The 11,036-nt window shown below is 43.0% G+C and overlaps 1 protein-coding gene across 3 annotated transcripts in view; it reads left to right on the forward strand.

Annotated features, from left to right (window-relative positions):
- PRKD3 (protein kinase D3) overlaps window positions 1-10,624 on the forward strand; it is an 84,411-nt gene extending 73,787 nt beyond the window's left edge. For all 3 annotated transcript variants that reach the window (XM_005296239.5, XM_065589192.1, XM_065589193.1), the window contains 3 exons: window positions 4,157-4,424; window positions 5,836-5,921; window positions 7,069-10,624. In XM_005296239.5, coding sequence (XP_005296296.1) covers window positions 4,157-4,424; window positions 5,836-5,921; window positions 7,069-7,242 — 528 coding nt within the window. In that variant the 3' untranslated portion in view covers window positions 7,243-10,624. The remainder of the gene's footprint in view (window positions 1-4,156; window positions 4,425-5,835; window positions 5,922-7,068) is intronic.
- Window positions 10,625-11,036: the final 412 nt, after the last annotated feature.

An 11,036-nucleotide genomic window follows, 5' to 3' on the forward strand; every position in this document is an offset into this window, starting at 1 on the left:
CCATGAGTGGTCGCTCCATCCGAAGGCAGCCAGTATGATCTTCCATTTGGGGACCTCCCAGGTGGACTTGTTCGCGTCCCGTCAGAACAGGAAGTGCCACGTGTTCTGTTCACTCCGGGGGATGGACAGGGATTCCCTGTCAGATGCTTTCCTGGTCCTATGATCCGTAGCCCTAATGTACTACACCTCGCTGGTGCCGCTAATCCACAGAGTCCTCGTGAAGATCAAACAGGACAGAACAAAGGTTATCCTGATAGCCCCCGAGTAGCCTCACTAGCACTGGTTCGGCATGCTGCTGGACCTTTCAGTAGCTGTGCCGCTGCGGCTCCCTCTCTGGCCAGACCTGCTGTCCCAGGACCACGGCAGTCTCTTGCACCCAAACCTGAAGGAGTTGCACTTGTTGGCATGGCTACTACATGACTGAATGCAGAAGAGCGGGAGTGCTCGAACCGGATGCAACAGGTCTTGCTGGATAGCAGAAAACCCTCCACTAGGGCAACTTACCTGGCAAAGTGGAAAAGGTTAATGTGCTGGGCTTTGGAATGACATGTCCGAGCTGAACAGGCCTCACTGCAGGTTATCATGAATTATCTTCTGCACCTCAAACTTCAGGGCTTGTCCCTGTCATCGATTAGGGTCCATCTGGCTGCTATTTCGGCTTTCCACCCACCATTCCAAGACAGGTCAGTCTTCACTCATGACATGATGGCTTGGTTCGTGAAAGGTCTGGAGTGTCTTTACCCTCACGTCTGGGACCCTGTCCCCATGGATTTGAATCTCGTGCTGTCGAGGCTCATGGGACCTCTCTTTGAACCTCTGGATTCCTGCCCTCTTCTCCTTCTCTCCTGGAAAGTTTCGTTCCTGGTGGTGATTATGTCCACTCACAGGGTGTCTGAGATCAGGGCGTTCACGTCAGAACCACCTATAGGGTGTTCTACAAAGATAGGATCCAGTTGCAGCCGCATCCAGCGTTCCTGCCCAAGGTGGTTTCCCAGTTTCATACCGGCCAGGACATTTTCTTACCGGTCTTCTTTCTGAAGCCCCATAAATCCGAGGAGGAGCACAAGTTACATGCCCTGGACGTCAGGAGGGCACTGACCTTCTATATTGACAGGACAAGGCTGTTTCGCAAATCAACACAGCTGTTCGTTGTAGTGGCAGACCGGATGAAAGGTTGCCCAGTGTCTGCTCAAAGGATTTCATCCTGGATCACAGCCTGCATCTGATACTGCTATGAGCAGGCGAATATGCCTCCACCCACAATAGTCAAGGCTCACTTGACTAGAGTGCGAGCATCATCAGTAAGGCTATGTTTTAGTCACAGGTATTTTTAGTAAAAGTCATGAACAGGTCATGGTGAGTAAACAAAAATTCACGGCCCGTGACCTGTCCATGACTTGTACTATATACCCCTGACTAAATCTTGGGGGGTGGGGCGCAGCTCGCCACGGGGGGTTGAGGGGACACTGGTGCTGGGAGAAGGAGGGGTTGGCGGAGCTGACAGGCTCCCTATCTGACCCCACACCTCTCCGGAAGTGGCGACATCCCTTGGCTCCTAGGTGGAGGCATGGCCATGCAGCTCTGCACACTGCTTCTCTGAGCGCTGGCTCCACAGCTCCTATTGGCCGGGAACTGCAGCCAATGGGAGCTATGGGGGCGGTGCCTGCAGGCAGAGCCAGTATGCAGAGTCTCCTGGCCGTGCCTCTCCCTAGGAGCTGAGGGATGTCACTGCTTCCAAGGAGTGCCCTCCTGCCCCGAGGTAAGCACTGCACAGAGCCCTCATCCCCTCCTGTGCCCCAACCCACAGCCCTGAGCCCCCTTCCACACCCAAACTCCTGCTGCTGCTGGGGAGTGGGGCAGTAGCCACTCCAGAGGTCACAGAATCCATGACCTCCATGACAAACTCGCAGCCTTAGTCATCAGCAGCCTTCTTGGCTCAGGTGACGATCCAAGAGATCTGTAGAGCTGCTACCTGGTTGTCTGTCCACATGATTGCGTCCCATTATGTGCTTACCCAGCAGGTCTGGGACGATGCTGGCTTTGGCAGGGTAGTGCTGCAAGACCGTGAATTCTGAGCCCACCTCCATTGGCACTGCTTGTGAGTCACCTAGAATGGAATCGACATGAGCAAGCACTCGAAGAAGAAAAAACGGTTACCTATCTTTCATGGCTGTTCTTCAAGATGTGTTGCTTGTGTCCATTCCATTACCCATTGTCCTGCCCCCCTGCTGGAGTTTCCAGCAAGAAGGAACTGGGCGGGTATAAGGTCAGCAGTGCCTGATATACCAGCACATGAGCATGGCACTCCTGGGGGTGCCACTGTCGACCCTATGGATACCGCTAAGGCAAAAATCTCTGACGACCAGGCACATGGGCAAGCGCACACCTAGAATGGAATGGACATGAGCAGCACATCTCAAAGAGCAATGGTCACGGAAGGTAGGTAACCATTTTTTCTCCAGTCTGCAGAGCCTCTGTGTCAGGGCTCTTTTGACACTACCATCAGAACCCAACCTGATCTTGCAGGACCACGGTTGACTCCTGCATCACAACCTGTCTGCTGTCCATCTTATGGCTTGGATGCTCCATAGTTAATGCCTTAAGAGGCGGAGTGTTCAGAGAATGTACAAAACATCTTCCTGAATAGCAGAAAACCTTCTAGTCAATGTACTTTTCTGTTGAAGTGGAAATGATTTTCCTTACCGTTATAGCAGAAAGATGTTTTCCAGTCTGGGCCTCTTCCCACCATGTCTTGGATTACTTGTTCTGCCTGAAACAACAAGTCCTATCCATTAGTACCATCCTGGTTTACCTGGGAGCTATCTCCAGTTTCCACTTTCCAATCACTGGCCAGTGTTCTTAAAGGATCTGGACAGGTTATATCCCTAGGTGGTTATATCCCTGGGGTTCAAATCTGGTGTTAACAAAGTTGATGGGTCAACGCTTTGAACCGATGGCAACCTGCTCTTTACTTAATCTGTCCATGAAAGAGAAGAGTGGGGGAATTACAAGCCTTGGTAGCTGACCCTCCTTACACAGCCTTTTATAAGGAAAAGTTACGTCCACATCCGAAAACTGTGCCTAAAGTAATATCAGAATTCCATCTCAATCAAGTGATATAATTTACCGACTTTCTTTCCTAAGCCCCAATAAGGATGAAGAGCCGCTCCATACTTTGGATGTCAGAAAGGCGTTAGGTATTTATTTGGACAGAACCAAATTGTTTAGGTTGTCATCCCAACTATTCTTAGCAGTTGCAGACAGGATGAAGGCCCTTGTAGTCTCAGCACAGAGAATCTCATCATGGATTTCCTCTTGCATATGTGTTGTGACATTGCCAATATAACCCTGACAAGCAGGGTAGTAGCACATTCGGCAAGATCTCGGCAGTTCTGCAGGTTTTTTAGCTCAAGTGCCTGTAATGCACATTTGTAGGACTGCAACTTGGTTATCGGCACACACCTTTACAACTCATTGTTCTGTATCTCAGCATTCCGGAGAACGCCTAGTTTGGACAAGTAGTCCTTCAGTTGTTTTTCAGGTAGACTCCGAAATGCACCTCCAGATTGAGCTGCTTGTGAATCACCTGAAGTGAAATGGGCGTGTGCAAGACAAAATGGTTACAAAACTCTTCTGTAACTGTTGTTTGTCGAGATGTGTTGTACGTGTCTATTCTATGACCCTTCCCCTCTATAACAAGAGTCTCTCCAGTAAGAAGGAACCGAAGGACTGTGGGGCGGCTCCACGCTTTATGCCATCACAAGGCAGCATAGGGTGCATGTGTTGCCCCGACAGGTACCACTCTGAGACAAATCTCTGTCTCTGGTGCAGTGGGTGTGCACATACCTGAAGTGGGTTAGACATGTGCAGTGAAGTGGAATGGACACACGTAACACATCTCAAAGAACAACAGTTACAGAAGAGGTTACTGTTTGTTTTTTCTCAAGTTTGCTAGTAAGTTTCCAAAGTCAAGTATGTAAAGGGAGACCTCACTGAAGGAATAGGACTAATTGCTTTTTGCTTCAATTTGTCCAGTGCAAGCAATAATTAAATGATGGCAAATGTAATGCCTGATACCATACTTTTGTTTGGACAGTTGCTCCTCTGTGAGATCTTCCAGAGATTTTTCAGTTAACAGTACTGTATTTATTTACAGGTGAAGCTGTGTGACTTTGGTTTTGCGCGCATCATAGGCGAAAAGTCTTTCAGGCGCTCTGTGGTTGGAACCCCTGCTTATCTTGCTCCTGAGGTGCTCCGGAGTAAAGGTTACAATCGCTCGCTGGATATGTGGTCAGTGGGAGTAATTGTCTATGTGAGCCTTAGTGGTACATTCCCATTTAATGAGGATGAAGATATAAATGACCAAATCCAAAATGCAGCATTTATGTATCCACCAAACCCCTGGAAGGAAATTTCTAGTGAAGGTAAAGAAATTCAAGAGAGCTTTTGCTTTTTGGGATCTTATTTTTTATAGCATTTTATATACATTAATTCTTTGGAATTCAGGTATTTTTGAATTGCATTACGAGTTTGATTCAGACAGAAATGTGAAAATTGACAGCTGAATGACTCTTTGGTTAAAGGCTAACATAATAGGTGTGAGCCAGCATGAATTTGTGAAAGATAAACAATGTCAAATGGGATTACATTTAACAATTGGTCTAGAGAAAAGGGAGAACCAATAGATATAACTAGATTTCAGAAAGCTGTTGATAGAACTTGACATAATGGCTTATTGTATGAACACACCAAATGTGGGTTTAGGTAACTTTTGTGCTGGGTGTAGAAAGTGGTGGGCTGGAAGTAAAGATGTGTACTCTTCATGAAAACTAATGACAAGTTAAATCTGGCATGGCTGTATGTTGGGACTGATAGCTTGAAACATAGGCATGCATACACCTCTACCCCGATCTAATGTGACCCGATATAACACGAATTTGGAGAGAACGCGGTAAAGCAGCGCTCTGGGGGGGGGGCTGCGCGCTCCGGCAGATCAAACCAAGTTCGATATAACGCGGTTTCACTTATAACGTAGTAAGATTTTTTTGGCTCCCAAGGACAGTGTTCTATTGAGGTAGAGGTGTATAACTAGAATTCTGGATCCAAACATTCTGGTCCAGTGCAATAACGAAATAGGGGTGAGTGAAGATATTCAGATCTGGATCCAAATGTTAGCAGACTTCAAGGTTGTTCAGACCTGGGGTTTTAGCATGGGCCTAGCTCTAGCTGTGAAATTCACGATGATAATAAAATAAGTGGTGTATATACTTAAGACCTGGAGGGATGTCTGATAGTAGTGTGTAATGGTGGGAACTTACTGTTAAGAGAGAGCACTTTAAAAAGATGTAAGATCAAATTTTCAAAAGAGCCTAACTGGCTGAGGAGCCTAAATCTCATTGACTTCTGATGAGACCTAGGTTCTTAAGTACCCCAGTCATTTTGAAAACTTTACCCCTTTTAATTTAGGACCAATTTTGGCAAAGCTTCCATTGACTTCAGTCGGACTAGGATTTCACCCTCACATAAGTACATTATTTTTAACAGTAAATTTGAAATCAATAAACTCAATTTGGAGTAAATCAGTAAACTCGGTTTTTAGTGTTTTTTTTTAAAAACAAACAAAACACTACCTTTCTGGCTTTCTCCTAACATGAGTTAAAACTTATTGTAAAGACCATTGGCTTGGCTAAGATTCACACAGTATACATTGTGTATATATTTTAGGTAACACTTACATTTGAGTTACATGTAAACTACATTAGAGATGACAGATTTGTATTTATACTGTAGAATTTTTGATAATTTGTTTGTTCTGTGGCTTTTCCCCCGCCCCAGCCATTGATTTAATAAACAATTTGCTTCAAGTGAAGATGAGAAAGCGTTACAGTGTTGACAAATCTCTTAGTCACCCGTGGCTACAGGTAAGAGCTATTGCCCACCTTATTTTCTATAAAAGCGGTACGTAACTATGTCCTTTAAGTGAATCACATTTTAAATTAAGTAGCTCAAAGGCTTTGTAAACTTTGTAACTCTAAATTGTTTTTACCGCAACATTATGAAAATATCTTACAATGCACATCCACGAAGATGGCAACTAGAATTAATCTAATATGAGAGAGAACCAAGCCTCATTGACTATGCTTACCTGCTGCGTCCTTCCTATCTCCCCATCTCCTTATGTGTTCTTTCCCCCTGCCCTTCAGAATCTTACCTTGCCTTCCTGTTCTCTATGATACTGTTAATTTTTCTCTGTTTTTACTCTTTACTGTCTATCTGGCAGTGGTGTGGAGAGTTCATTCCTTTAGTATTGCCAATTATCAACACTCAACTCCACCTCAAATAAATGGCAGAGTGGGATGCTATTTGTTCTCAAGTAGAGAATGAAAGCAGAATGTATACCATGATATATACTATCATTTTAGAAGAGGCAAGATGAGGTGAAGCGTGTTTGTAGAAGGAAAGTGTTGGTTCAGTTTTCACTCGGGTACCTTCTACTTTCTGATCTCTGACAACTACATAATCTCACAATTTTGCACACAGACAGACAAGAGAACTCTGGAAAACCCACTCAGTGATTTGATGGAATTAGTATTTCAACTGAAAGGACAGCATTTTTACAGACATTTTTCAGATATGTGTCTTGGAATCATTACATTTTCGTAAATTGTACGTAATACACATCTACCTCGATATAACGCTACCCATATAACACGAATTCGGATATAATGCGGTAAAGCAGTGCTCGGGGGGCGGGGCTGCGCACTCCGGTGGATCAAAGCAAGTTCAATATAACACAGTTTTACCTATAACGCGGTAAGATTTTTTGGCTCCCGAGGACAGCGTTCTATCGAGGTAGAGGTGTAGTACTTTTACTGAAACCAGAAGGATTTAATTTATTTCAACTCAAGCCCCTTCAGGTGAACCTAATCCTGTTTGGGTTTGCACTATATCTTTTTGTCTGTAGTCACCTAGTCACATTAAAGTGAAAGTATTGAATTGCTAACTGGATATTTATGACTGTTGTGCTGCCATGGGTTTCATAAACCATTCACCTTAATTTTTTTAAAGGATTATCAGACTTGGCTTGACCTTAGAGAGTTTGAAACTCGCATTGGAGAGCGTTACATTACCCATGAGAGTGATGATGCTCGCTGGGAAGAACATGCTTATGAACACAACCTTGTGTACCCCAAACATTTCATTATGGCCCCGAATCCAGATGATATGGAAGAAGACCCTTAATATTCACCATGCTAACTTCATTACAGAAGGGAGCTTCAGATAGAAACTGATGTTGATACTTTTCTGGACAGATATTGCTCTTTGAATGTTGTTCAGATGATTCAATCTACAAAACCATGAAGGATCCTGCACTGGCAGGTGGATGAGCAAAATGACCTAACAAGTTTTTCTTCATCTCTAATTTCTTGAACTATGAAATGTGATCTGGCAATGGGATAAGCAACTTGGGTAACATTTCACTAGCTGTATGGTTACGGACGATGTTACTGAGGTGTAATGCATACAGACTGAATGCATGGTGTGAGTTTTCTGTGTTTTTTGTAGCCTATGCAATAACGAAACAATTTTTTTATGGTTTCCTAGTCCCTTATTTACTAAGCCATAGAGTACTGTTTTCTGGTATTTAGATACATCTCCACTTTCCTAGTTTGTACATTGTGGAAAGAGGCTGTAAAAAGAAATCAAAACCGTATACCTTGACCAAATCACAACAGAAAATGCTGGAGTAGGACTAATTTAAAAGACTGAATGTTTGACAGGTATGCAAAAACAATAAAGGTAAAGGAACATGCTCGTTTGCCGCTGTTTTAAGCAGTTGAATGCTTGACTTTCTTTGCCCTGGTAGAATTGAAGGATCTTTCTCCAGATGTCTGAAGATAAGACAGTAACACCGGATTTCATACTTCTGTTGAATGCCAACTGACAATCAAAAAGCTGTGGTAGCCCTCAACGTTGTCTCTTACAATAGAGCAATAAACCACAACAGGGTGTGCATTAATATGCAAGATTGGGATGTCTCTTTGGTGTGTATCAAAGGCGTTTTGTCTTAAAATCACCAAAGTAGTGCACAAATAGCATACACACTTTTATGTAGCATATCCTTCCACGGTGGAAAAATAGTTTCTAGCAGGATATGCAAAATAGTAAAGAAAAGTATAAACACTTTTCCTCTACTGTTTTGAATAACTTTGAAAAACATATTTTATGTTCATTTTAGGTTCCCCGGACTCAGCCTGTCTGCAGTAGTTTGTGGCCTGATGGCAACTCTCAATCCTCATTTTCTGTTGAACAAACTAAATTAGGAGTCCTGCTGAAAAAATCAAAATTGAGCATGAGTTAAAGGGGCCGTTGCGCCACAAACTGTTGCCAACGGGGCAGCTGGATTCATGAACTAACAGGAGGAAGAGGCATTGCCTCCTATTTCAGCCTTCCAGTCTTTAACCTGCAATTCCACCCCTTCCCCACTTCCTAACTTTACAGATTATGAAACTGAATTAGGAATTCTAAACCCAACTCTTAATTCAGCTTCTTAACAGAAACTTCCGTTTAAACATACCTAGCCACATCTTGAGAACTGTGGCCAAATGGAGAGGGAAGCAGAAGTTTCCTTCTGAAATGATGGTGCAGGAAGATAGTTGGGCAGTTAAAGTCGGCCATGTTTCAAGAAGAAAGCCTTATGCCCGCTATATTAAATGGAGGTCTCCATTTACTTAAAGTTGTGAGTTTCTGATGAAATTTCAGCCATGTATTATTGGGAGTTGATGCAAGGCTGTGCATCTCCCAGATAGGTCCAACTAGCTAATAACTTGGCTTTGGGTAGTGTCCTTATATTTTTTTAAAATGTAAATCCTGTAGGTTTTGGTTGCAAAGGTAATTGAAGCCTTTCGGGGTCTCCTTACTCTTCTAGGTGAGGTAACGTTTTTGTAGGCTGACTAAAATATTTTTAATTGTAATTATCAAAATCAGGGTGGGTGAGTAGAGCTGCCCGTACCACTCCTGCATTTGGGGAATTCTCCAGGGGATTGTCCTTTCCCTTTTGTGGTGCTGGAAGAGTGTAAAGGAATTGTAGTAGGAGACAGAATCTGCCCCCTTAACCTTGCGGCCTCATTGAGGGGAGATTTCAGGATTGGTCCCTCCACAGAGAGCATTGAAACAGCTTGTATGCTAATTCAATTGTAGTTTTAATTTTTGAAATGGCCTGATCACCTGTGAAATCATTGGCTTAGTGTTGGCCTAATTTCCTGTAAAGATTGTCACATCCAGGCTTGGAGAGGGAAGTGACACTTTCTCTTCTAGCTGCCATCATTTCTCTAGCACCTCTGAAATTTGGGCACCGGGCCTCTTATGATTGTAGTGCTTCAGATATGGTTGGACTTTCAAACACTTCTGAGTTGAGGCATTTCAGGACTTCCAATTACATTTAAATAAACATCTTTAAAGCAGGGCAGTTGCTTGAAAAGCACAATAGCTTTTGGCCATTCTTATAGCCAGGATGGGCAGGGATGATGTCCCTAGCCTCTGTTTGCCAGAAGCTGGGAATGGGCGACAGGGGATGGATCACTTGATGATTATCTGTTCTGTTCATTCCCTCTGGGGCACCTGGCGTTGGCCACTGGAGGAAGACAGGATATTGGGCAAGATGGACCCTTGGTCTGACCTAGTGTGGCCATTCTTATGTGCTTAGGGTTGGAGGAGAGGGTTGTATCCATGAAATGAAGAGGCCTAACTACCCTCCCTCCACCCCTGTGAAGTCTGTTTCTATTTTAAAACACAAAATAAGACCCATTCAGTATTCCCAATTTAGGTTTAAAAACAAAATGAGAATTGAAATTGGCTTTTGGAGCACAAACTGTTAAAGCCATTTGGACTCCTGGGGTTAGAAGCAGATAGTGGAAGTTGAGGATTTCCCCTCCCCCCCATACACTGGAAGTAAAAGTGTGCTCCAAATTTGTTGCCCTTTTTGTCTAATCCTTCTATAGTGAATTCCATAGCAGTAGGAGATGTTGTTTAAAATCCTCACCCATGATTTTAAAACTAATGAATTTTAAAATTAAGTAGCAATATTCTAATAGCAATAAATTAAGCATGTGCATTCCAGGATCACTGCTACACTATTAAGATGAGTCAAATACTTCAGGCCTCAGAACACCTATGGCACGGGCCAATACTGTAGCAATACACACCCTGTTGTGGCTTGATGCTTAAGATGAAAAATAACTGGAACATTTGTATTACTCTGATAGTTATCACACACATTTTACAAGCCATGAAATGAATTGCACAGCTTGCACTCTAACTTTTTTAATGAAAGCCTAAAACCTTTTTTATTAAATTTTAAGCTTTAAGTCACTAACTAAGAACCTGGAGTTATAATAATCAGTTGCTCCAGATGAATTTGTACCCAGTGCTACATAATCATTAATCTGTTTTGAATTAAGAAGTTGCATTCATGCAAGAAATAGTGCTTTGTTGATGCTAGAAAAAGCTCAAGTAAAATTTGTAGCCTCAAAAGGACACTGTCAAGTACTTTTTTATATTTTTATACATCCCATTGTTTTGTAAATATCCTCTAAGCTTGAAAATAAAATTTATTTCCCTATCAGATTTGTCGTCCTCCATTTACATGGATTCCCTTCCTTCACCTGTGTTAAAATGTCCTTGAAAACGTCTCTGTGTACTTACTTGTTTGTGTGCTGGGATCACTGATGTGAGCACAGCTGCTGCCAACGGTGTACTACTCCCCTCCTCCCCCCCTTCAGATCTTTCAAAACATTTGACTTTTTCAAAATGGATTAAGAGAATTACTGACAAGGAGTGCTGGGTTTTAAACAAATATACTTAGTTAGAATCCACAGGACATTCCCCAAATGTCTTATTACATCAAACAATGTTAACGTAGGTCAAGTATGATATCTTTTTGACAGTACCTCCTAATAGCCAAAGTTGTTACGCAATTTTTCTTTCACCTTCTAGAACTGTCATAGTTCAGCTATTTCTTTTTCACTTAGTCATTC

The sequence above is a fragment of the Chrysemys picta genome, chromosome 3 (genome assembly GCF_011386835.1).
Source record: "Chrysemys picta bellii isolate R12L10 chromosome 3, ASM1138683v2, whole genome shotgun sequence".
Classification (NCBI taxonomy): Eukaryota; Metazoa; Chordata; order Testudines; family Emydidae; genus Chrysemys; species Chrysemys picta.